The sequence below is a fragment of the Melospiza melodia genome, chromosome 10 (assembly GCF_035770615.1).
Source record: "Melospiza melodia melodia isolate bMelMel2 chromosome 10, bMelMel2.pri, whole genome shotgun sequence".
Classification (NCBI taxonomy): domain Eukaryota; kingdom Metazoa; phylum Chordata; class Aves; order Passeriformes; family Passerellidae; genus Melospiza; species Melospiza melodia.
Genome location: NC_086203.1, coordinates 22119476 through 22147138, shown reverse-complemented (window position 1 = coordinate 22147138; position 27663 = coordinate 22119476). Strand labels below are relative to the sequence as shown.

At 46.1% G+C, this 27663-nt stretch overlaps 2 protein-coding genes across 3 annotated transcripts in view; one reads left to right on the top strand and one right to left on the bottom strand.

Annotated features, from left to right (window-relative positions):
* SETD5 (SET domain containing 5) overlaps positions 1-26563 on the bottom strand; it is a 65993-nt gene extending 39430 nt beyond the window's left edge. For both annotated transcript variants that reach the window (XM_063164824.1, XM_063164825.1), the window contains exons 1-2: positions 26476-26563; positions 546-720 (exon numbers count right to left, since the gene is read on the bottom strand). In XM_063164824.1, the coding sequence (XP_063020894.1) occupies positions 546-616 (71 nt within the window). In that variant the 5' untranslated portion in view covers positions 617-720; positions 26476-26563. The remainder of the gene's footprint in view (positions 1-545; positions 721-26475) is intronic.
* LOC134422358 (collagen alpha-1(I) chain-like) lies at positions 615-27474 on the top strand. The gene is made up of 4 exons (XM_063164332.1): positions 615-728; positions 1213-1423; positions 25549-26292; positions 26351-27474. The coding sequence occupies exons 1-4, from the start codon at positions 615-617 to the stop codon at positions 27472-27474; spliced, it is 2193 nt and encodes a 730-aa protein (XP_063020402.1).
* The last annotated feature ends 189 nt before the right edge of the window (positions 27475-27663 follow it).

Sequence of the window (27663 nt, the reverse complement as noted above, 5' to 3'; positions counted from 1 at the left end):
TGGTGGGGACTCCAAAGGATGCTCTCTGAGGTGAGCTCCTTGGAGTCTGCTCAGAGGCAGAAACAAAATAAAGGTGCCTACCCAGGCTGATGCTGTGTCACATCTCTGTCAAACTCCAAAGGTCTCCACAAATCAGTCACACAAGACTGGTACCAAGTCTGAGCTAATAGGCTCTACTGAGAGGAAGGTTCAGCACTCTGATCCCTCACATTGCAGCTGTTGGAAAAGGAGCTGGCTTGTACCATGCCAACGTCAAGCTTGGGTACAGCAAATGCACGACAGCCTGCACTTGAGTATAGATTTACTAGCCAAGCTGATAAAAAACCCATGGATGAGTGTCTCATACTGCTGGAATTCTCCTTTTCCCCATATCCTCTGTCAAACTTACCAATTTCCATAACACTGCATTTGTTAATACCCATCTCTCAGCAGCCCCTTTCTCCCGAGTGGAGAAAGCACAGGCACCAATCCTACAGCCCGACTCCAGGTGAGCCCTCTGGCACCCTCCCGCTCTCCTTTCTCCTCATCCCTGGGGTAACACTCACTCCGATCCTGCAGCCATGTCGGAGTAGGACGTATCTGGTGTGGTGACTCCCAGAGGGATTGCAATGCTCATGACGCCCGTCGGGGATCACGGAGTCCAGAGGGCAGCGACTGGCCGCTCCGAGGGCGGAGAGGAGCCGCAGAGCCTCGGCCAACACGTCACGGACATGGGGAAACCTACCGGGGTAGAAACAAAGCATTGCATCTCTGTTATGGGGTCAGGTCTCCCTGGATGCCTCTAAAGAAGGCTTTCATAGCAAAGAAAAGCAGAAATAGATTTCCATCAGTGACATGCCACATCATTTTTACTTCATTTTCATATGTAGGGCCAGGGAAGAGGTAGATGGCAGAAGTTTGGTGGGGAGGTTGGGGGTTTTTTACAGTGTTGGACTGACATGCAATGAGCTGCTTTGCCTTAAAGCTGATAATGACAGTTCCCTCCTCCCCCAAGTAAACTTAGGACTAATTATCAGATAAGTAATCTATTAGCTCCCTCTGCATATAAGCAGCAGCTGTCACCTATCACCCACAGCCCTCCATCAGCATTTCCTAACTCTTTCCCCAAACGAGCTGCAGGCAAAATCCCATCTCTGTGGACAACTAGACAATGCCAGGGTGGACCAAGCTGAGACCTCTCCCTGGAGATCAGTCTGTAGGTGCATTTGCCAGGCCTACAGCACAGGGGAGCGTGAGCGGCAGAGCAGCCGCTCCCACAGCACCGAGGGCTCCCAGGGCCGCGAGGCCCATCCCGGACTGCGCGGCGCTGGCTCGGCGAGCCCTGACACAGCGGCCTCGGCTGTCCCCGACACCTCCCCGCGGCACAGCCACGTCAGACGCCTGGGGAATGCGGCGGGACCATTGGCTGTGTGCGGGGAGCCGGGTGAGTCACGGCGGCACCGGGGCGCAGCCGCCGGCCGTGAGGGGAAGCCCGAGCTCCACCTTCCCTGCTGACCACAGCGCTTTGTACGGCCGCGAGAGAAATCGCCGATAAACGCGGACTTCCTCGGGTCGGATGGCGGCCGGAGGTGAAATGGGATCAGCTCCTCGTTATGTAAATCGCCTCAGTAACAGAGATGAGCATAAAGGGGCTATTATTCTACACAGCTCGAGAGAAACCCCCACAACACAGAGAGAAGCTGCATTTCTGCATGCAGCAAAGGTAGCTCCAAAACCAAAGAAAATGGTGACAACCACCCTCTCTGCACGTTAAACTTTAAGGGCAGCCTTGAATACTTTCCACTGCCTTTCCCTGGCTCCGGCAGCGCAGACAAGCCAGCCCGCTGTCACATGCTCCCCGGCATCTCGGGGCTCTGCCAGCGAACCCTCCTGGGCTACAGAGAGGCCGTGAGCCAACTTTTCCTGTGGGTAGTGAATTTCTCACAGGGAACTGCCTTTGGACACCACAGTCCAGCCATTGTTTAATACACAAAACCCCCAGAAAGACAAAAACACACACTCACTATAAGGGCAAATGAAGAGTGAGAGTCAGAAAGTTTAAATGCTACATGCTATGTTGCCTTTTCCTGTCTTAAAAGGCAGGCCACTTCTCTTGGCACAAGGAAATACTTTCCTTCTGCAGCATACATCCCTATGGAAAATCTTTCAGAGAGTATGACAGACATACAGTGAATTACAGAAGTAGCACATAAAGATTTCTAAGTGGTCTATGGCAATTCCCTGTTATGCCCCAAAGCAATGGTCTCACAGGCAGGTGGAAGATGAAAAAGTAAACAGGCAGGACTAAGCTCACAAGCAGTTCCAACCCAAGACAGCCCAGTGTCCTTGAATGTGTTTTCTGAGGAAAAAAATAAAAGGACCTTCCAGAAGTGTTTTATTTACCCTTTCTTGTGCTTGTGACAAGAGTTGTGATTTCTACACTGCCACAAGATGAGACAAACTGCTCCTAAAATACAGCTAAAAGCTACAGACATCAATCCCTGCTTCAACCAAGTCACGTAAAACTCTAGCACAAGGTTAAAAGCAATACAAGTTTCTCAGTGTCTGAAGCATCCTTCCCTTTAAGGAACATGGAAAACTCTTCCTCTCCCCACACCCAGTAATCTTTCTAAATACTTGTTTAGATGTTTTCCCCTCTATTGATCTCATGCCTTTGCCAATGACTGTACCCAGCTGGCAGCAGCCTGACAGTTCAGGATGAATTCCAGCCTCCCGCCTGCCTGTGACTCAGCAGAACTGAAGGATTCAGGTGCAGCTTCTGGACTAGAGAGTCACAGGATACCTGGGCAGTCCAGGGGTAACTGGGACAAGTTTTCACCCACTTCTCATAGGAAACCCTCTTTCTATCAGTACTGTACACAAATGCTGCTGCACTGATATGGTCTGAACTCCCATTTTTGGGAAGGAGATTACTGGAGAAACATGAAATAGCAAATCGAAAGGTTAAACAAGGCAAATTAAACTTCACTTTTATGTTGACCCAGCAATACTTGCCCAACTATCACCCATGTTCAGATTTTACTGTTTGGTGCTATTTTATGTGTACTTTCAACTGTGACAATGTGACAATTCAAAACGAATTGCTGAGACCAGCTTCAAGTGCTGTCTAAGACCACATCACCTTCAGGCTACATTACAGTCTGGACTCCATGACACTTGGCCTGCTAACATGCAGAACATCAGCCTGACAGAAAACTCCGGGGTTGAGATCTACATGTTCACCTACCAAACTGGCCAATTTCCTGTACATTCAATACCCAAGGTCCTTCCTACCTCTACCTCCAAAAATATAGCTGAAGGAGAAAAAAAACAAAGTCACACCCAGTTCTCTCTGCTGCCACTGGAAGAAGTTTTACTAAATTCAGTGTCTTAATTCAAATCTAATGAGCTTCAGACCACAGCACAAATCTGTCTGCCTTACAACACAATTCTTCTTGAAATCAAATGGAGATGGGAATTTTGATGGCCTAACAGGTAGATAATATTTAGCTGGTTTTGAAAGTGCAGCATTTAAAGATATATTTTTTCCTCCACATTTGGCACCTACACAGCAGCCTCCTTAACCAGTCATACTGGTATAGGATACTTGGTCTTCCCCAACATCATCAGAACAGCCCAGATGAGCATCCACCCACACAGCCAGCCCAGCTGGGATCCCCAGTTCTCTCTCAGCACAGGTCACATGCCAAGGGACTGAGCCACTGTGAGTGCTGCCTTGGCTACACTGTGAATATGTGCTATTCAGTTACTTCAGGTAACATCCTGTATTGACAGAAAGGACTGTAATAAATCTAAGCTGGCCAAGGGAAGGTTAAGCAACACCTGCTGCTGTAACAGCGAATTGAATTTTCAGAATGCTGTTTAGGATGCAATGGCTGCAGCACTGCATTGGCTCATTTCCACAGCCAGTGCCATCTATGTACAAATAAAGCAGATGCAGAAAATTTACTGCTGGAAACTCACTTTATTACTTGTGGTGTTAAAAGTCTGTACTAACAGGGACAATCAAGCATGGTGAGTCAAAGAGCTCACCGGAGATTCCTCCTTCAAGATGTGGCTGTACCTGTCTTCACTCATGTCCCAGTCATACAGACACCTCTGGGCACCCATGGTGTGCAACATCTGCTGACAAACTCTACAAAGTATTTGTGAGCATCATGAAAATTTCACCTGCAGAGAAAAAACCCCGGGCACAGCCTCACAGATTGCATGTGCTACCTAAATTCACATTCCATCACCCTTTGGTGCTGCTCAGGTGATGCTGTACAATGTCAGGGGGGACAGAATGTGTCCCTTGCACCTTCCCACAGTCACAGATTCAAGGGCAAAGCAGTTAGCAAGCAGGGGGAGGACAGAGATTCATCCTGTTCCTCTGCAGGGTCAGTGCACATCTGCTAGTCTGTGGCCACAGAGAGCCTGAAATACTTTACCATTGTGCAACCAGTGTCTTATGCATGGCCAAGAAAGATAAAAAGGTAACACTGGTACAACCATATCGTGGACAAACTGACAAAAGCATTTTCTGATTATGCAAAACTTCAACATGTGAGCCAGGGCAGGGAGAACAGGGAAATCACCTCTATGTGCAATGACAGCAACCACTTCTTGTTTGCAGACAGTAAAGAACAGACAAGCGCTTCCTTTACCTCTCCCCACACTTCCCAGCAACTCCAGTTATTGAAGTCCCAAACTGGAAACAGATTCCAGACTTTTTACAACCCAGAATTACTAATGTCTGAACAATAACCACCATCATCTTCTCTATGCTCAGCAATGGGCCTCTAAGTCACCTACAAAGGATGAGCTCTGTGTATAATGAGTTGCACATTTCTTAAGCTCCCACGCCACTACCAGTCATATAAAATTCAAAGCACTTTCTTCTCCTGCACCTCATACTGCCACAGGCCAGTCCAGAGCTGGTGGAAACTGGTAGTAGCAGCTTTGCCATCCTCTCAGGCAGCCTCATTTGGGACAGAAACAGCAAGGTCTGTTGAGTTCATACTTACACTGTCATCTGCACCAGTGGCAAATCACTTGGCATGTGGAGCAGTGTAACAAGTTTTAGCATCTTAAATCTTCTTCATTTATCTTTTCCCCTGGAAATTTCAGAATAATCAAAATCTATGGGACATCTCATGTAAACAGGAACAGCTTCCATTACCATGCTGACATAGTCCTCTCATCAGCCAGTGCCACTCAAATATGTGCACAGTCCACCTGAGTCCAACCAAGCACTCCCTGTTCAAGCACAAACCTCATGTCAAGGTCAGATCCTTGACAGAAGGGAAAGCACCTTTAGAGCAAACAGAAACAGATCAAGGCTTTCTGTATTTAACAGTTAGGTAAAAAAAATGCATCAAATTCCCTGAATTTCAGACATGTTGTTCTATAAGGACATCTACACAGACACAGGGGCAGAGCAGATAAATCCTTAAATCATTTAGCTCCAATTGACTGTGAAACAGATTGCTAAAAGTACTTGAATTGTGCCTCAATTTACCAATAGGAATGCTTAGCTCTGCTCTGAAAACAAGCTGGGTTCACTAAGCAGCAAGGAAACAACTGTGCCAGTTTTAAAGAATGAAATATTGATATAAGTATTCACTATTGTCATTACACCCATACATCATCTGCTAGTGGGCTGACAAAGCAAGCAATTCTATCCCAAGGGGTCTGGGAGAACTCAGTCCTGGTCTGCTACAGGAAGGATCAAAGTAACAGGCAACACTGGAATTCATTAGTAGCTATGCATACCATGATAACCAAATTATTGACAAGTATAGCACAATGGTTAAAGATTTGTCTTAGGCCTTTCTCAAAACTGTCCCCTGGTTTATAGGTATCCAACCATATGCAAAAAGAAATGCTTATGTGTACATATTTGGTTCAGAGTTCACTTTGCTCTCTGGGATCTAGAAAACCTTGAAAAAACACTGACAAGCTCTTAGAACAAGAATAACAGCATTTTAAAATTGTAAAATGTCAAAAAGCAAGAACCCATGAGAGCTGTTCCTGCTCATCACACTCACAAGAGCTCGAGTCAAAGATCAGGGAATAGCAAGACTACTGCTTTTAGAATATGGATGATTAAAAATGCTTTTGGTATCCATGGGCCTATGCATCAGTCAAGTTGTTCCCTACAAGATATGAAATCATATTAACCATTCCCATTATTCTTGAAGTGGCCTGTGAAAGCACTACACACTACCTCAACACATGTTTATGCATACACCTACTTAGCCAATGCCAGCATGATAAAGTTGTTCAGTGAAGACTATGTAAGCCATTATTAAAACTGAGGTACAAGCAAGTTAAACTGATTTTAATAAAATTTGGAAACAGATGGAAAGTAAGTAAATTTAATAAAAAAATTAAACTAGGTTTAAGCCATTTTAAGGCAATTTTCACAATATCCATCCGCACAATTCCATCATTTTATCTCATGAAGAAAACATCAATTTTAGTTAAACTCCTCTGTGAACTACACCTTAAGGGACTACATGAGAGAGCAACTGATAGAAATTAAACCAAGCAGAGAAATTACAAAATGCATAGTCAAGTACTCTTAGCAACTGACCCAAGACTGCAGAAATTACTTTGAAAAGCAAACACAATAACCTCAAAACTTTGCTGCTGCTTCAGCAGTCAAGATATCATGCAAACCAAAACAAAATCCTGTTTTTCTTTTGAAATCATTAAAGATTTCAGATACTATGAGAAAAAATAGAAGAGAAATTTAGTAAGAGATAAAAAAAGGGCAGGTAAGACTTTGCCTCCAGAAATACTTTCTCCTGGACAATTCAATCACATCCTTGACCATTCAATATGCTCCAGAAGTAAAGATCCAAACAAGGGTTTGTTTGGACTTTCTTAAAACATCCAATTTGCATAACAGAACCTTACTGTAAAGTTTAATTTCTACTGCTTGTAAATTGGTTGAAGAGTCATCAATAAGGATAATTCCATAAAAATGCCATATTAGAAAGCAGAAGCAAATTACAGAGTAGCAGTGATCCATGGCAGACCAAATTATTCTGAGGTGTGTTTATATAGAGGTGGCAGGCACATGCCAGGGAACTTTGCCTGCACCCCACACTGATGAGAAGGGACCTGGCAGCACCTGCATAGTCTGCACACACAGTGTGCTGAGCAGGTGACACAGACAGTGTTTTAAAGGAATGACAACAATGCAGCGCAAAAAGGATTATCCCAACCAAGAACGTCATATTAAAGCCCACATAACTTTAAGGGTCATAAACAGAGGAAGTCTTCAAGAAAACATCACTATGAAAATCTAAAATAATAAAAATAAAACTAAATTAATAACAGAAATATTGGAGAAATTCAGAAAAATACCACAGACTCAAAAAGAACCCCTTTCTATGCTAAAAACATTGCTTTACAGTGACTCTATCTCACAGCATTCCAAGTTGCTGGTGAAAGTGACAAATTCTTCTAATAATGAAGCATTTAAAATTATATTTTTAAATTTAGTATATTTTATTCTATTTATTACATTTTACTTTTGCAAATACAGTTCTCTATTATTTTCTGGAAAATATATAGTAATAAAAGAGAAAAAAGGATTACACATAAGGCAGCACAGTTGAGACAAAAAATTACTAAAGTGCATGGAATAGGAGAGAGGAAAAATATCCCTTTTCTCTTCCAGTTCAACAAACTTTTGATTTTGTAACAGTCATGGGGCAAAACTATTCTGCAGTGCAGGAAACACATCCTAATTGCTATGCTGGTCCTATACTGTGAGGTTGCTGCTCTCTTTTCCCATGAGGTGAAGGAGAACAGTCAAATGACTGTATGTCACAAAAATGCAAACAAAAAGGTTCAGAACAGATACTCTGAGATTAAGAGTTTGACAACCAACCTCCAGTGAATCCAGCTGTGGCAGCTGATGGTACTGCTGCGACCATCTCCTCTAAGTCTTTGCCAAAACAGGTGGCAGGAAGGAAACACTGCCATGTCTCATCAATGGCAGCTGATGCCAAGAAGACTGGACTAAAAGCAGAAACAGGTAAAACACATATTCCCATTTAGACACTGTTCTAGGGGCAATAAATTTCTTCAATGGGGCTGATAACTAGGAAAAGCAATATTGGAAGTACCACTGCTTAGTCCACCACACCTTGTCCATATATATCCCTATGTTTTCAGGTTTTAAGAGACCTCCCTACACCAGAAAACAGCCACAGATCAAGTAAGATTCAAGATTAATTTAAATAATGTAAATAACATTGGTTCAATCTTAACAGACCAAAGTGGTTCCTTGTTCTAAATTTTGTTGCTTGTGGATGCAATAGTATTCACATGAATGGTTTCGTCCATGCAACCATTAAACTTTCCTAAGCAGACAAACATTAAATTTAAAAGCTTGTCAGACAACCCCCCCACAAAAAGAAAAAAACCTTTAGACCTTGAAATTGCGTTTTGAAGGTATTTCAGAGAGAAAAGCCTGTACCACATGCAAGGTCAGAGGGAAACTCGGCAATAAAGGGCAATAACTAGGATCAAATCCAAAGCCAGAGAATTACAGTTCCCATGAGAATTCAGACAGTCCAGAGTCACGGGAAGTCGCTGAATATAGAAGGGGAATCAGCAGGATTTACTGGCACAGAGCAGTATCCCGAACTTACAACCAGTGGAAGCCTAACCACTAACAAGTTGCCAGGAGTAGGACTGCAACCTCCAGTCCCAGTATCGGAAAAAAGATTTCTGCATAATCCCACTAAATACTCTCTGCCTGTGCCTCGAGGTCTCGCCGTACGTCCTTTATACATCTATTTAGGGCCTCCACGTGACAGGGCCGCCTGCCCGGCCACTCCCATCGGGGCAAACAACCCGGCTTCAGAGGAGGCTCCGGCAGCGCTTCCCAGGCAGACGTTGCATCAGCCAGGTGTGCAGGAAGCGGCGGAGAAAAAGCAGCTGTTGAGAGGGGGCTGTCGGACGGAGGCCGCTTCAGGAATCTCATGGAAAGGACGACAGGAAGGAGAGAGACGCTCCGCACACAGAACAAGCTTCATCGGCTTCAGAAAGCCTTTGTGCTGAGGCTCCGGACCTGGCCTTTCTCCCAGAGATGATGCAACACTAAGGAACAAGGTCTGTGCCAGAGAAAACTATTCACAGGCTATGCAGATGGCAAGGCAGCCAAAGGCTCTGCGATCAAAACATGCCAGAGTCCCCCAGGCCCGGCAAGCCCCCCCAGGCCTTCCTTCGTGTCCCCAGGATTCTCCATTTCACACTGCAGCCTCGCTCCTAGCACGACCCCGGCTTAAGGCAGAATGAAGAACTTTGCAACGGAGAGAAAGAAGTAAAAACAAAAAAGGGTGTTTAAAGTCCTGCAAAAATCACAGCCCGTTCTCTGATCTGTTGGGAGGGAAGAGATGGGGAAGAGACTGAGCTCAAAGCCTCCAATCTCCCACACAGGGATCCTCCCATCACCGCGGCTTGCCAGCGCACGCCTGAGCTCCCCAAACACGTAGGGCAGCTCTGCGCTCGCCGGCAGCCTCGGCCGGCTCTCACACATCAGGAAACCACGCAGGGACTGCCCGGGCAGCCATGGCAACATCACACAGTGTGGCAATTATGGAGCCGCAGCTCCCACGCGAAGGTTCAGCCCTGCTTTCCATTACAGGACTCGTTTTGACCCTTCGCCCCTGCCCAAACCATCACCGAGTGCCATTCCAGCTCCAACCGGGCCTCTGTGGTTTGTGACTGGCAAGTTTTGCAGCCTTGCACCTGGGCTCCAGATCATGCAAATACATTTTTCTCCAGGTTGTAAGGAAGTTACTCCAGGCTTGTGTAATGCTCTTGAGCCGCGTTCCACAAACACCGGTCTGTCCGATGGGCCTCGAGTGAGAAACCAGGTGACAAAATCACCTGCAACCTGTGCTGCACGTGGCAAGAGTCAGATCCATCACCGAGCTACATAATCACTGTTAGGCATTAAAATCCAGTGAATTGTACAGGATTTTGGCAATATTGCCATTTTGTGACAAGTTTCAAGGCTCAGCCCACTGCACTGTCCCACCACATCCCCTTCTCAGGGACATCTTTCTAGGAGACATCTCCAACTGTAGCACTTGCCCAGGACCTGCTGCCCAGCTGCACTCATGGTCATGTAAGATGGTTCTGGGACCCCTAGCAAATCCACATATTTCTGGCAGATGTGCTTTTCCCAGCACAAAACCTGCTGGAGAGCAGACTGAGTCAGTAGGACAGTGGTGGAGAGCACTCATGAGGCCTAAAGGCAGCATCAGCCAAAAATCCTCAACTCCCCTTCTGGGGCTTCCAACCACTCAATGATGCTGAACAATGTCCAAGAGATGTTCTTTATCGTGTTTCACTTTTCCGGATGAGCTGCATCTCACATTATATGGTATTTTGGCACTGGTAAGATATGCACTGGTCCCAAAATGCAGGTACTACTGACTTGGCATGCCCCAGCTCTGCATGTTGGATCCTCCATGCAGAGAGGATGTTCACCCAGTAGTCAGATTTAGAGAATAAGACAGCAGCCAGCAATACATTGGCCCAACCAGATTTGAGGAATATAAATTTTTAAAAGTTATTTTGGTACATTTTTTTTGTAAAACAGTATAATCACAGACTTGCTCTTACAGTCACAGAGAAAAAGGTGTAATGCTTATTCAGGGAACTCCCAAATACCAACTTCCTAACTGCTGGCAAGAAATGCAAAGCTTGGCCAGACAGTGCCGAGAGCCACAATCACTTTTTTGAATAGTCCATTTTTTTATTAACAAGATAAAAAGCAGATAATCCAGTTGAACACATTTTCAAAGTAAATGCAGATGACCAGAAATTAGCAAACACCTGCAACCAGTGACTGAAAAAAGACAAAAATCACTTAAACCTGATTTATTTCTGATGACTTGCACATAAATTAGTAATTTCTTCCTTTGAGAAGTGCACAGCACACCATCAACCACCTTAACTGCTTGTGGGTGGTAACACAGGAGCACTGACATCAAACAGTTGGCCAAGAGTGCTCACCTAGAGCTCACACAAAAGCCATGCTGAGTGAGTGGTTCTGTAACACATCTTTGTAATGCTGTCTGTACCTCCATCTTTTTTGAATGTTATATTACGAGCAGAGTTATACATTCAGGGTATTTTTTGTAATTATCACAAATGCAACTAAGCACATGTATGTACAACCACAGGATGAAATAAAGAGGTTGAAATGTGAAAAGCTGCTCAGGCTGAACAGACTGAGAGCCCTTCTCCAGCAAGTCCTCTCCATCAGCCTCGTGATGCTGTGGAGAGGGGGGACAGTGACACATCCGAGAGGGAAGACAAGGAAGAGGGAGATTTCCCTACTCTTAAACTGAGCCCTCACAACCTCTTTTGCGTGCAGCTGTGACTTCTTCCTGCAAGCTGCTCCTGCAGGTTAAGGCAGACAGGGCTGTCTGGACAAGGTGAGTAGCAGGGGTTGCTGCACTTGATTTCGAACCTGGAGGTCTTTGCTTTGTGCTGTGTAGTGCCCCAACACGTTCCTGCAGTTTGCTATCCCTCTAGCCCTAAGCAAGGAAACTTCCAGCTGCCAGACAACTTCTTTCCCACCTCAGAAACAGCACAATTTATGTGACAAATTGATAGAAAATGTTCAGAAAATGTTCTGCTGCCTTTTCTTCCATAGGACATAGAAGCATTTTCTTACTGCACAGCTGCAGAGGTGACAGGAATGGGGCTCCTCCCTGACTGGACCTGGAGGAGGAAGAGAGGAGAGGCAGGAATGCAGGCACACAGGAGAAAAGAGCAGCCCAGGTAGCTCAAGGTCCTCCTCTGCACAGGCAAGGACGAGCATGCACTCAGGCAGAACCAACCGGGAGAGCTCCACCTGCACAAAGCAGCAGATTTTGAGAGCTACCAGAAGGGAATTTAAGAGCTCTGCATGTCTGCAAAGGCATCTGGAACAAGGTAATCTATGGAAATACAGAAACTTGGCAGCCGTCAAGGGAGTGGTGGAATGCACAACTGCAAATAAAAAGTAGAAGCATGATCTGGAGCCATTACCAAACTGAGTCACTCGATTCCCCAAGGTGAATTTACAATGTGATGGACAAGTACAATTGCTAAAGTACTCTCATTTGGACAACATGAAAACCAGCAAACAAGTGCCATCAGAACACCACTTCTTACAAATTATTTCAAACACAAATAAACTTTCTGAACAAGTCCAGTTAACTTGAGAGATAGATAATATCCTACATTCATTTAAGAATGAAACCTACCAGGAGAGTGTGTGCTTACTCTCAGAAGAATTATAATCATATTGCCATTGTGCAATTTTTTTCATACTGTTTCTAAAAAAGGATGAAAAAGATTTACAGACTTCTGCTGCAGCAACTGGAATGCAGGAATGCTCATCTGAATACTGTGAGTGTACACAGTTACATCAGGGCTTCTCTGTAGGGGCTTTCAGAAAGCCTTAACCATATCTTACACATCTGAAGAAACACAGTATGGGAAAGAGCTGCATTCCAGTGATGCAGACCACAAAGCATTAAATTTCAGAGTTCCCTTCACATCTTATGTGTGTTATGCAAGGCAGTATTCTAGCACCAGCTTAACTATTTCTCCTCTCAATTCATCTTAATTTCATGATCTTGGCTGTGACTGCAAGTTCATGTACCTGAACTTGCACCAACTGATCATGGCACAAAATCTCCAAGGATTCTTAAACTCCAGTGTCAGGAAAGGCATATTATCATAATTTAAAAAAATAAATTGCAATGTATTTTCTCCAAAAATAACTAAGTTGGGCCTTTCGTAAAAGACTAAGATGAATGTTTGCTCCTTTCCCCTTGTCTGTAAACAAATCCCATGTTTAATTACTATCATTGCTAAGAAACTGTACTTCAAAATTGAATTTGTCTAACCTCAGTTGATATTGCTATGTCTTTGTCAGCAAATCTCACAAGTCCTTTTACAGAAAGATCAAGTCCTCTCTCAATTGTCTTTTCAATAAGCTGAGTAAGTTGAGCTCCTTTAAACCTCACATCATGAGGCTTATTTTCCAGTCCCTGGATCATTTCTGCAGCTGTCCTTTGAATTCTCTCCAAATACACTGGCATTCTTCTTGAAGCATGGAAACCAAAATTCAATTCCAGTATCAGTCTCAACACTGCTGTGTTTATAAGATTACTTATTTTGCTTCACATTCCTTTCCCCCACTTTTTTTTCCCCCCTCCTCTTCAATATGTCCAGGAATCACATTAACACTTTTAAATAAAATAATGGCCCAAGTACAATGTAGAGGCAACAAGCTGTAAAGACCTTAAGGCCCTTTGAGTTACTGCTTTCCAAGACACTGTTTCACAATTTATAGGTGGGTCTGCTGTTTTGATAACAAATGCATCACCTTGCATCTGGATGGATTCACATCTTTTGTTGAAATGTGGCAAAACAATTCAGAGATCCCTAAATATACTTTATTACCCACTAGCACCTCTCTAGTGATGAAGAATCATCACATATTTTATGCCATGCAGATAAAAAGAATCTAAAGAACAGTGAATTAAAATCTGATTTCATCTCACAAACATCTATAAAGCTAGGTGTGTCCTTGCCAAGTTCCAGTCTCAGATATTTCAGGTCTCCACTGTTAATGCAATTTCTCCAGCACAAACATTTCCAGTATCAGAATACAGCCTTCTTCCTCCCACCTCTCCACCCAAAACAGGCATGACTCCCCAGACCTCCTACACCCAGTCTTGCACTCAACCACTGAATAATCCACATTTGAAGGGACCACTGAAAGTTAAACTGGAACACTGTCTCCCTATCCCCAAAGCAGGGGCCAGCTTGGATCAGTTGCTCAGGGCACTGCTCATTTCTTCTCCAGGGCCACTAAGTCTTTGTGTAACTATGTATTTTAAGGCCAAAAATAACCTTCTGATGATCTGACTTTCCACCTAAGAGAGAATGGAAAATCTCACCTAGTCATTTTTACACTTGGCATTGCAGCTTACATGGAGAGCTAGGCCATGTTTGTCAAGTACAGCCTCAAAAACAGTATATGGATTTACCACAAAAATCATGCAATGCACTGCAGCCTTGGGGTCCCCAAGCAGCATCAACCCAAGCCATTAAGTCTTCACAGTGAGCACAGTGTACTTCTAGTTCTAATGAAAAAACTTCAGAACTTTTTTTTTAGAACTAAAACTACATCAAACACTTTCTCAGAAGCCTTTGAAGAATGGCTCCAACTACCCAAGTGAAGCACAGCTCCAAGTACCCTCCTAAGGAGACCTTCCTTTGCATACATATGTGACTGAAGATGCCAGCTTCCCCAGTTTCACGAAATGTGTATTAATGGGAAATGTATTGACAGAATTTTAAGTCATCTTCCATGTCCACAGTCATAAGATTTATCAACACCTCTCTTTATCAATACATTTATTTAACAACACGCTCAGCAGTGTTGATGTTGTACAGCAACATCAGTTTTCTTGACTGCCTAAAAAAGGCTGTCCATCATCCCATAACTAGCACAGAATATCTCTCAACTCACACATGCCAGTTCCTACAAAGCTTACAAGTTCCTGCTTGTCACTAAGAAAAATCTCCCCCACCCCTCCAAAACCTCCATAATTATATAAACAAAGGACCTGTGTGGAAATACATTTATCCATATAAAAGCATTTCATAATAGTCAAGTTATCCCCCTTTCCTTGAAGAACAGCTATGTGAAATCCAAGTGACTAAGAGCAGGGCTGCATGTAATGTAACAGCAGGAACTACTACACTGAAATTAGTAACATTAGCCAAGATTAGTGATCTCCTCACCTTACATTCTTCCTCAAACATCAATTTTTGGCCCTGTCAGAGATGAACAAAACCTTCAGTCTGATTCAAGAGTCACCCCTGTTCTCACGTTACGTTCTCTGCTCTCCTGTCTGGAATTATTAGTGCTGTATTCTCTGCCAACAGCAAGGAATTTCTTTAAGCTTGAAAAAAATGTGGAACAGAATCAAATAAAAAAAACCCCATCACATGAGTAAATGAGGCCTGACAGTATGATGGATGCTGCAGGTTCTCAAGTATGAAGGTACTCCTAAGATGATGCCTTGTGCCTGCTACAGCTTCACATCTTCACATAAGCATGAAAGGTTTGCTGCATTCAGGAGGGAGATGCTCAACTATTTAGACTGGATGCATTTTATATAAGACTGAAGATGACTAAGTCACAGCTGGACAGATTATGTTCTAGAAACAAGTTACTTGTTCCTCCCTGTACCTTAAACAACAGCATTTCCTCATCTGCATCTTTTCTCCTTTCTCTTCCAAACACAAGATGTTGAATTTTCACAAGAAAAAAAGAAAAAAACCAGCCTGGAAATATTCAGGGCAATGTGCTTTAACCAAAAGGAATTTCACATGCACCACTCATAGGGCTAATTTGATTTTGTCATTATGGAAAAACTGAGAACTATTGAGACCTCAGCTGGGTAAGAGTTGGATAGGAGAATGATCTAAACACAGAAGGAAAACAGCACAGACAGGAATTATCTTCCTGAGTAATGCAGATAGATTTTGTGCACACCACATACCCAAACACAGTCTGCCAAAGTACTCTGAAGGCCCCTTTACACAGCTTATCAGTCCTGTGGCTACAAATCAGTAGCAGCATTGTTCATAACCCAAACTACCTTGGAGCATTACAAAGCTAGTGAAAACAGGCAGGGAAAACAGCCTGGCTCATACTACCACGCTTCCCCATCATCAACTCACACAGATGTTTTCACCTGTATCCACCACCTAATGCACTCCCCACCACACCTATTAACAGCAGTATTAAAACCACTGACAGCTTTACTGAAAGAAAGTGAAGGTACATAGAGAAGGAACACAACACTACAGACATGGACATGTAGGCAGAGGTGATGACTTGTGTGGGTGAGACAGCCACCTAAAACTGCAATTTGCACCACTAGACCAAAAGCCAAAAACACCCCCAAACCAAATATGTTGTATCTCCACACCGCTTATAAGATGTCCTATGCAAGTCCTTTTTTGTGCCTTAATATTTTTATCAGTAAAATCAAAACACCACCCTTGAGATGTCACATACAGTGTTTCTGACATGAAAGCCAGGGCTGTATCTAGCTCTAAGCAGAACAGGAGTGGGGGCCCTTCATCTTGCCAGCATTTCATCTTGAACTTTCAGGGGGAAAAAGCACCTGAAAAACATTTCAGCCACTGGCCATTTCACACATTTCATTCCCGATCACTAGAAGCTAAGGACCCACACACATATCCTGGGAGGGAAGCAGCAGACTCCAAAAATCAGCAATGATCAGTGTAACTGCAGAGATTTTGAGCAAAGCTAAATGACACCCTTTTCAGTACTAACAGAATTTCATAGAAAGTCCAATTGTTTAAGACAAATTTCTACATTTTAAAATCATGTACCATTTCAGTAACAACCATCTCTCAACAACTTCAGCAAAAAGTTTCCAACATTTTTGAAATATGTGTCAAAGCTACGTTTTTCCTCCTTCACAACCTTCTCTTCATGTGAAACTGAAAATTTTAGAATTCCTTTCAAGTATTGCCTCAGCTCAGTGACTCTCATGGGAACAGACTGCTTCAGTATTACTCAGAAAAAGGAATGATGCCTCAACTCTGACACTGGAAGAGCAACAGAAAGCTACAAACTTTGCTTACAAGAACAGCCTGCTCCCCATCCATCTCTGCTGTGCCACACTGTTTTAAAACTGTTTAAAAATTTTTTTCAAGTGAAGGATTTCACGGAAAGGAACCTGGTTACACTTTCATAGAGTTCTGCAAAAACCACAGAACTTACATGAACATTTGGATATCCCATTTCATTCTCCCTGGGATTCTCATTCCATGTGTGATTCAACAAATTTCTGCTGACCAGTTTCAAGCTGACAGTCCCAAGCTGCACCCAAGAGAGGCTTAACTAGTGACTGCAGGTTTCAGTGCATAGTGTCACTTTTAGAACATGCTAGTGCTTTATTCTTTATTAATTTATTACTGCTGTTTGCATATGTAAGACTTAGAAATGGAGGAGCAGGAAACAGGAAGTGTGACACATCAATTTAAACTCTTGTGTTGTTCCATGGCAGCCTCTGAGGAAAGTCCTTCCTCAGTTTGGGAGTTCTTAATCTTCTTACAAATTCTGTACCTGAACATTTCATAAAAGATACTTTGAACCTGCAGTGGCCAAAAAGAGTCCACCAGAGATCAAACCTGTGTTGTCAGATGCAAACACTTCTGTGCTCAGCTTCTGCACTTTGCGTGACCCACACCATGCTCCAAGTGTTTCAGGAGCTAAGCTGAAAGGTAACAAGCACCACTCTTAGCAGCACTAATGGTGATTTCCACAGGTGTGAAAAGAATGCCAACAGCCTTGGGACTTGGGCATCCAATGCCTCCCACCTCAGGCAGAGCAGGCGAGAAACAGCCCCTCCAAACAGCACCACTGCAGGGCAGAGTTAAAGTATTTCCTTTGCCTATCTCACAAGTCACAGCTTTAACCTCAGCAGAGATCTTCCTACTGATAAGGGACATATCTAAAGAGACAGATTTGGGATGGCATACCCCAAAAGGCAACGTCCTAGTATAGCTTTCCACCTCCTGCCCAGCCTCTGTCACAGATGAATGATGTGTTCCGAGCCTGAGTCCTTAGCCTGGGGCATGGGTGGGGAGCAGACACAGGCACTCAGATGGAGTCCCCAGAGCTCTCCTTGCACATCACCCAGAGCTCACCTGGGCGTTCAGCTCCTCACTGCAAAAACGCACAGCTGCTGTCGGCTATAAAGACAAGGCAGCACACACTCTGCTTGGTTCCCTTATGGCAAAGTGATTGATTTGGGCCTATTTGCAAATGTTTTCATTAAATAAAAGATTACCCTTGCAACAGATGAGATTTCTTGCTTATGAGACATACTGCTCACACCCATCATGAATTTTTTTTGCACAGCAATACACGTTTGGAGATGTCATGACATGCTAACATTTAAATACCTTTATTCAAACACAAACAGCCAAAATGCTGCCTCAAGTTGTGTTAGGCCAAGTAGTCTCACTAGGTATGAGACAAAGCCTCAGCTCGCAGTGAGCAGACAGAGCAGCACCCAACAGGATCTGTAGTGCACAGACAATTGCTTTATTTCAAATTTTCTATAACCAAGTTTTCCATATTAAAGAAGTAGGATTGAAGTTTCTGCTGCAACTGGCCTTGGCTGAATTACATTTTTGTGTTGTTCCAGTCATACTTTATATATTTTCAGTGAAGTTATATGGAATTCACACCATGATCTTTTTTTTATACTGTTGACAGTGTATCTTCAGTAATTTATAATTTTCCGCACACCTTGGTATTTCATTACCCGTAACAACTGGCAAGAAAATACAAAACAAAGACTTTCTAATTCCTAGGTTAAAAAAAAAAGGAAATATTTTGTGGTATATTGTGTATAAAAAAGAAATATTGTGTATCTGTGCATTAACTTACACAGATTAGTAATATTTTTATACCAATTAACTTTTTTCCATCTTCCAAAATGAGCCATCACTCCAGCTTTCAGCTGTATTGACTTTCTGCAAAAGTATACCTACAATATTTTGCTGGTTTGAAACAGTTAAGCCCCAAGCTTAGGCTGTACCACTTCTCCACCATCACAGATCAAGCCTACATTAAACTCACATCTGACCAGCTTCTCAAACAAACAAGATGAAGGCAAGACTACATGACAAATTTTCAAGCAGGGAGCTAAGGGTTTGTCTAAATAAAGCACTCCACACACAGTGATCAAGGCCACAAACTCAGGGACTGGCACAGGTTTGTCAGCATGCAGGGATGGTGGCTCAGTCTCCTTTCAGAGAGTGAAGTTCCAGGGGACAGCCTGAGCTGGCCGTGCTGGGTGCGGCACCAGAAGGTGGAGACCCTGTTCCCCTTCTCCGCTCCCCACCACATCCTCTGCACTTCCACCCATATGCTCTCCCCTATTTATTTTGTGAGGGCTCTGGATGCCTGACAAGTCTCTCAGTGAGCCAGTTCAGTTCACTATCTTGGCAAAAAAATAATCCAGCAAAACCCAAAACATAAAATAACCCTAACACAGCTTTCTGCTGGGTTAGCAAGCTGGAGGAGTTCAGAAAAGGAATCCAGCAGGAACCAGAGCTGGCAGGCAAAAAAGGCAGAACTCCCCGTTGGGTGAGACAGCAAGGGGGAACAAAACTTCCCCCATTCAGCAGCAGAGCAGTTGGATATGCTCAGCTGTCTCGTGTAACTTCACCCGGAGTAACCTCGCTCGCAGGGTGCAGTTCTGCAATAGTTTCAAGCTGACTTCAGCTGGCACGGCTTCAGTGCAGCCTCCCCATCCCTCCCTGCACTGGTGCTAACCTGACCCCACAGTCAAGCAGTTCAGGCAGATGCCAGCAGAAAACTCTTCCTTTCAAAAATGAAATGCACTTGTTTTCTGAATTGTAATCTTCCTGAATAGCTCGCTACTGGGGCAGGCATGGGCCAGAAGAGAGGCAAAAGTGACATTGGGAAGAACAGGGCTGTCAGCCTGAACTGCCATGGAACTCTGCTGTGCACCAAAAACCTGCACAAAGCTGTGCAGTGAATATACTGTGCGTCACGAACACCCATTCCAGTTTAACACACAAATTTCCATATACAAGCAAAGCCTGAGGTGGAAATTAGAAGAACTGCACAACAAAGCGAGTTTGTGACAAGCTCAGAACCTGACTTTCACCCTGCAAATATCCTTGTTCCCTCTTAACTTCCAGGCCATCTTGAACCCCAGCATCCTTAAGTTCATAAAATTGCAAGAGAACTTTGAACCAGCAACCCAGTCTCCTCTCCAGTCAAACAGAGCCTACTAAACTCCATCAAGCAGTCATCTTTTCTTCAAAGGTTCACTTCAGATGAATTTATACAGGAAGCTTCCAGATCTTAGCTGTAGTGAAAGTTAATCTACAGCCACGTTACTGAAAGCATTCTTGTAACATTATAAGCTATTCCAATTCAATGCCACTGAAACACAGCAAATAATGCTTTCGTGTCTTTAGTTAAAGGCCACACAAATGCAAAAGGCTTGTGCACTCTTCCAAGTATCTATAAATTGATAGTGCAGCTCAGGTTGAGGCATGCTATTTTAAGGGCTCCATGTTGAACCCCCAGGGCACTTCAGTTTCCCAAATCACTGGTTCTCAAACTTCTCCCAGTGTACTCCTTCCTGCCTACAAGCAAGGATACGTTCTCACCTCCTCACTCTCCCCCATAAACTCCTTGGCAGCAGTTTCCACACCAGCATCCTGCAGGGGTTCCAGTCCTAAAATCTGACTTAAAGCATTCCCAGAAAGATGTAATTTGGGCAGAGGCAGCTCTGGGAAACATGACCACACTGAAAAATATGCCTCTGTTCCCATTCTCTGCACTACCTGGAGCTGTGATGAGAGGTTTCAGTCTTCCAGGTCTTGCACTTCCACCAGCTATAACCTCTGCACCTCCCATATTCTGCTTCCAGAAGCAAGAAGTGACTTTCTGTCCTGCAGTGTGAGCAACACTGTCTTACATGGGCTTCCTTATCCAAATATGACCATCAACATAATCCTCAAAAATTCTCTGCCACTTATTTTCATGATTCAAAGTCATGCAAAACCAAGAGGCCACATAATCTGATGCCAATGAACTAAAACTCCAAGCTGCATCCTCTTTTTTTCTTTTTTTTTTTTTCCTTTACTGAATCAGTAGCAGCAGGCATGTTCTGTTAAAAAGTTCGGTGGCAGGGTCTCACACGCCTTCCCTATCAACAAGTTGCATTTCAAACTGCTTGCTTTAAAGTCAAGAAAGAAAGAAAGTATCAGAAAGAACTTCAAACTGTTTTCCAGGTTGCTGGCAGGTCACTGAAAACATTTTGTCCTGTAAATCAGCAAGGCTGCAGAAGAAAACCCTGGTATGAGTTCTGTGAGGACAACAGGAATAGGCCTGAGTCACTAAATGAGCAGCTACCAAATCCAGACAATATCTTCTTGTCAATGTGTATGATTGCAATTGTAATCATGTTCTAAATATGAACACATCAAAAGCACCGTGACCTTTCTACTATGAAATTACTTTGAAATATTTTAGGGCATTTTGGTTTTAAAGCTAACTCACATTCTGCCTCAAAAGGCTGCTTGTAAGTGAAAAAAAACAAACCCAAAAAACAAACCCTAGGCTTGTTTAGAACAGGATGAAAACAGAAAAGTTTCCTGCCTTGAAAACTAGATAGATCTGAGTGTTTGGGATACCTCCCTTTTGCTAAACTTAGCCCTTCTGTGACCCTCAGGGAGGAATGCAAGACCTGTCTACGTTATCAAGTTTATAAGGATTACACTTTAGCATAAACAACAGATCATTTCTGAACTTCACTCTAAAAGTCAAATTCCTGACCATTTCTCAATGCCACTCTTCTACGTTCCTCTCTCTCAGTCCCCCCTTTTTTCTTCATGTTTGGTGAATGTGAGACTATTAGATTCCTGACCACAAAAGAAATTATTTCTCCCGCTCACTAAAAGCTTGCCACTCAAACCGCTGACAAATCCTCCCACATTTTTCCACCTTCAAGTCTGAGTACATCAGTACACTTTGCTGAATATTTCCCATATTGCTCATTAAAATAATTGGGGTTTGTGCATGTCTGGCAGGAGGGAAATAAAACTCACCAAGAAATACTTTATTTCTCAAATACATTATTTAAAATATAGTTTGTTTGTTCTAGTTGTTTCAGCATTTAAATTAGATTTAAGGATCAGAATGATGCAGATTTACAATTTAAAGAACCATAGGACTTGTGGCATAAAGAACCTATAGGACTTGTGGCAACAGAAACTAGCATTAAGACTATTATTTGCTGAAGGTTTCTTTTTTTGGGCTACGGCTTTTCAAGTTCAGACTCATCAGTTGAAGTGAGGGAAAAATCTCTTCAGCTATTTTTGTTACAGGAAAATACTACTTCACCACTGGCTCGGGAGGGGGAAGGGGCACGATGAACCAGAACCTCCTGATTTGTCCCATAGATCATCCGAGACAAAGAGCATCTTTGCTAATTATAGAAAAAAAATTTAAACTAGGAGCAGTTGAAAAACTGTTTCTCAGCATGCTCAGTGGGCATTAGCTGCGATTTCAGCAGCTTAGCAAGTCCCACCCCTGTGTGAGCTCAGCAGGGAGGCCTGGAGCACTGCACATTCTCCCTGCTCAGCAGGGACAGGGGCTGCAGCTCGGCTGATTTGCTACAGGAATACTGGAAAATTGCCACCAAAATAGCAAATCCTGTGGAAAAAAAACCAACCCTACCCAAGATCCCCCAAGCAACTTCAATAAGGAATTAAAAGGAAAAAGTGAAAAAAAATTCTCGCTCCCACAGTTTCCAAATGCTGAACTCTTGCTGCATTATGGTCTGGGGCTTTTTCCATGATCAAAACAAGCAAAAGGTTTAGGTTAAGCCAGATTTATACAAACCCGTCCCTAACAATGCAAGTGCAAACTTACTGTGCTAACTCTTGCCACAAGTTGGTCATGGGAGCCAAAGACTGGCTGTAGAATCTGTAACAGCTGTAATACCCATAGCTATTTTTCTTTTAATTTGGAAGAGGGGAAAAAAACTAAATAGACAAGTAAAACACAACAGAATTTTTATTTTAAAATCAAATAGCAGCTGAAGTTTCATAGGGGCAACTGAGACTTAACAGCTTACACACTGTACACTTAAGCACGTTTAACATTTCAACCCAAGCACTGCTACTACATCTTGTACACATAAAGAACAGTTTGCCTATTGCAATCTTTCTCATACACTGCACACAACACAGCATTTCATTGGCAAAATTTCAGAGTTACACACACAAGCAGCACCAGAGTAAAAACACAAATGTGCTTTTGTAATACAGCAATAATGTCATGAGAACAATGATTTTTGAATTTTCAAACCTCTGAACAGTCATTATGTTTGTTTTAATATTGCCAGAATAGATAGAAACATTTTTATCTCATCACATCATTCAACACAAGTTTGTAAAAGTCTGATCATCCAAAATGGGAGAAAGCACAGACTGGACAGATTAATAAATTACATGTCTGGGACATCACACTTTTAGTTCTCCCTTGCACATTCTGCACCTGGAACTTTGAATTAAAAATGTTTTTTTTTTTATTTACTTCAAGGAACATTTGGAAAATTTAAATCCATGATTGCTGGTTGGGTTTTCTCCCTCCAGAAAAAAAGAGCATAACTTTTGCATGTTCTGAGATTCCTGTTCAATGCCATCCCTTTCCTGTGTTTTTTCAACTTAGACCTGTTAGTTATAAAATAAAATCTTGCAATAACTGAGGCTCTTTTAAAAAAAGTGATTCAAATGTACATGGGATTTCATCACCCCACCTTGCAGTAGGGAAATATCAGACAACATTAGCTAAGGAATATTACTTTCAGGTCACTTGGGATTTGACAGTAAAATGAAGAGCCAGGGCCTTGTCAAAGCGGTGCCAGTTATCCAACAGAATGTGAGGCAATGGACCAATTCCCATTATAACCTACAGAGAGACTGTAAACAACCTACAGAGAAACTGTAAACAAAGACTAAAGGGCCATGAAGATCACTTTCTGTATTTCATTAAAACAAGGAGCAGTTTTCATACTCACAAAATTCAGAGTTCAGTACTGGTGTTATGTCACTCCAGGTTAGGGAGCAGATGACACCTCCAGCCCCAGAGACTGATGTGTTTCAGGGGGGTTAGAAGTTGCTCACCCCACCTTGTGAGGCAATTTGTGTGCTACAGATCCTCAAATATAAAAGCTACTCAGAGTTTGGCATCTACCACATGATTGCTGCCAGTCAAGCGGATTTAAGGGCATATTTTAATCTCTCACATTATTCTGGTCCTGGAATTTTTTGCTTTGAGCTCACAGTAATTCTGAGTTGAGTAACTCAGGCCAGGGCAAGGGGCTCCCCATGATAGGTGTTAGTTTACAAAGATGGCAGTGTTTTCTAATGCTAATGTATTCCCATGCTGCATACCTCAACTAACAGTTTCATCTCTAACAAACGAACTGGAATATGCTGATAGCTCTAACTCGACAGCACAATATCATACAGACAGGGGCCAGTGCCAAATGGTTAGTTAAGCAGATAAGAAAGACACTCATTCTTCCTTTAAAAAAAAAAAAAAAAAAAAAAAAGGAAGCTATTGCAGTCAGGCAGACAGAGTGTGGATGGGAGCTGGCAGATTCCACAATACAGAGTCACGTCAAAAATGGCCTCCTGCAAACTGTTCCTTCAAGCATTTGAGTCAACCGAAAGGGAGGAATCTTTCCCATTATCCACAGGAGTTTTACCTCCCTATTCCACAGCAGAGCAACATTTCTTATACATTTTGACATAAAAGCACGTAAGAAGCTCAGAGAATAAATTGTACTCTGCAGCAGAGGAAAACTCCTCTCCCCACTTTCTGTTTCCAGTCCTAAAGTTGAGTCGGGACTTTATTTTGACAGTTCCCTGGTCTGTGAATGGAAAATCCCTCCTCAGCACTAGCAGGCTGGTGTCTGCTGCACACACCCACTGCACACAGCAGAAATTCCAGTCAATAAGGCAAGTGGGGCCCAGGCGCTGGGAGGGGAGGAAGGAGACATACAAACAATAAGAAAAGCATCTGGCTCTGTTACTGGCTGGGAAGGAGACTGGAGTTCAAAAAAGACACAACTGCAGCCTTCACTTCACAGGAAGATCATATCAATTCTTGCTGCCCTACTTTTCACACAGACCAAAATATGTGGAAAGGGTAACCTGGGGCTTCCAACCCACACTTTAATGCAATTCCATTAACTCAAGAACGGTGATGAAACCCACCTTGGACATTTTTGTCCCGCAGGACCAAAACATATCTCTGCTCCTGCTTTAGGCCTGTGGAAACAGCCCAAAAAGTAAAGGCCTTTACTGAACATGAGTGAGCCATCCCTCTACCACCACACTAATTGAGGCTGCTCTGCTGTCCTTCCCTGGAGATAGCAGCCAAGTCTAGTGAAGCTTTTCTCATAGCAACCAGAGCTCCAGAGCCAACAGCAGCTGCTGTCACTGCCTTCAACGCTTACCCACAGGATCCAGAGCACAGCAACACCCTCCTCCCTGCACCTCTACAGCAAAAAAAAACCCTGAATGCTGGCAACAAGATGACTTCCTGGGTCAACCACAAGAAGAAGAAAAAAAGAAATCCTAGTATTTCCTATACAAGTGAAAAGAGGAATCTCTGATTATTGAAAAAAATAAGAAATTCCTTTTTTGGATTTAGATTCCGGCAGCAACACCCAGCCAGGGTGGGGGCAACTGCCCGAAATCCATAATGTACCAGCACATCATCAGACACCAACATCAAGTTCTTCCCTCACCCAAGGAGAGAGACTCGCCCCCGCCGTACCCCCAACGCTCTCATTACATCATGGCCCGAGCCCGCAGCGGCCCCAGGAGCCGGGCAGCACCCCGTGACCTCTCCAGCCTCGCAGAACGCGCTCTGCCCCCCAGCAGCGCAGCCAGGATCTCAGCTGGGGTCAGAGGAACACGAGGACACGGCCGGGAAGGGGCTGCGAACCCCCCCTCGCTGCTACACCCATTTCCCCCGCCTGCACAGGGCCACACGCGGCCTCGCCTCTCTCCCTCCCCCGGGACGGCGAGACGCTGCCCGGCGCCGCTTCTCCACCCGGCCCGGCGGTGAACTCCGGTCACCGGCACCCAAGGACGAGCCGCCGGTCGACAGTGACCTTGCCGGTGCCGTCGGGGGTCGGAGCGGGGCCGGGGCGCGGGCACCGAGGCGGGGAACCCCCCCTGCGCCGGCCGCGGTGACGGGCGAGGAAATGCGGGAGGATCCGCGCTGCAGCCGCCGGCGTCGGGAGCGGGGTTACGGAGGAAGGCGCCGCGCGGGCACCATGAGAAAGCAGAAAATGCAGGTCAAACACCGCCTCCACCGAGGCCTGGAGGGGCCGGCGGTTCGGGGCGGGCGGCCACAGCCCGGAGGCTGCCCCGAGCCGGACAACGACCCCCACGGCCCCTCGGGACAATGCGAGGACACGGGGGCGCGGAGAAGGCCGGACTGCAGAGGGGCTTCCCCGGCGCTCGCCTTCACCGACAAAGCCCCGCGGCCGCTCCAGCCCCAATTCGGCCCTGGCACTGCACCGGCCGCCAGCGTCCCGAGCCCGCGCACCGCCGGGCCCGCCATGATGCCCGCACACCGGGCCGGACCGGGTCAGCTCGGGCCGGGCCTCCGGGGGCACGGCGGGGCGCTGCCGACCGGGCTGCCAAGGCAGCGCAGAGCAGAGCGTCAGGCCGCGGGCCGCGCAGGAGCCCCCGCGGCCGTCCGTCCAGCCGCCCGCCCCAGCGTTCCCTCCCGCCGCCGGGTACGGCCGGTTCCCGCCTGCCCGCGCCTACCTGGCCGGCCCGTTCCCCGGGCCCCTGCGCGGCACCAGGCCCGGCTCGGCGCCACGGCGTGTCCCGGGCAGCCGGCGAGAGCGAGCGCTCAGCCGCGGCAGCGGCGGCCCCTCCCCCGGCGGCAGCGGCGGCTTCTCCCCGGGCCGGGCGGAAACGGCACTGGGTACACGGGGATCCCCGGCGCCGGCGCCAGGGGCGCCCCGGGCACGCCCACCCCACTCCCCGTTGGCTGTCACGCCGCCGCGTCCCGCCCCGCCGGGGCGCCCGCCGCCGCCACGGCCCCGCCCTCCCGCCTTCGCCATTGGCGACCTCGCCTCGCGGCCCCGCCTTTGCTGCCGCCTCATTGGGCTCCACGCGTCCGCCCCGCCGGGCGCCCCACGGTCCCGGCGCCACATTGGCGCGCGGCGCTGCCACTCGGCGCGGGGAGCAGGGGGGCGGCCGCCGGCAGCGCCGACGCGATGCGGGGCGGGCGGGCTGCGGCAGCGCCCGCCGGGCGAGCCGCGCTACGTGCCGAGGGGCGGGGCCGGCGGGGCGCGATCGCTCGGCGCGGGGCGACTCCCGCGTCGGGACACGTGGCAGAACGAAGGGGCGGTGCGGGGGGCGGCCGGAGCTCTGGGCGGAGGGGGGCGCAGGGCGCCTGCGCGGCGCCGGCGCGCGGGGCCTGCCGCGCGGCACGTCCGCGCGCGCGGGTTTGAGTGGGAGGGGGGCCGGGCCGGGCCGGGCCGTGGGTCCCGTCACGGGGTCCCGGCGGGGCCGCCTGGGGCTGAGACCGCCCCTGCTCGGGCCGGGCCGGCGGGGCCAGCGCTCCCACAGCTGGCCGGTCGCCGTCCCTGGAGCCCCGAACAAAGGCCGCGGGGCAGTGAGGCGGGGGGACGGCCCCTCCGCGGTAGGAGGGGCGGCCGAGCCGGGCAGGAGGGGCCCCGCGGCGCTCGGTGCCCGAGCTCGGCCCAGGGGCTCCGCCCGGTTCCGGAGCCCGCGTACCGCGGCTGCCCGCAGTGAGCGATGCGTGCGGCCCGCAGCGCTGCAGGCCGCGGGAGGAAGGGAGTGGAGCCCGGGCGCGGAGGGAGCCTAGGGATCACGCCGGGGTGCGCAGCCGCCGCCCCGCTCCAGGGTCGCTCGGCTGAGGCGGCGCTCGGGGGTTGCGGGCGGGCAGCCGCCCCCGCCGCGACAGCCGGCCCGGCTCCGCCG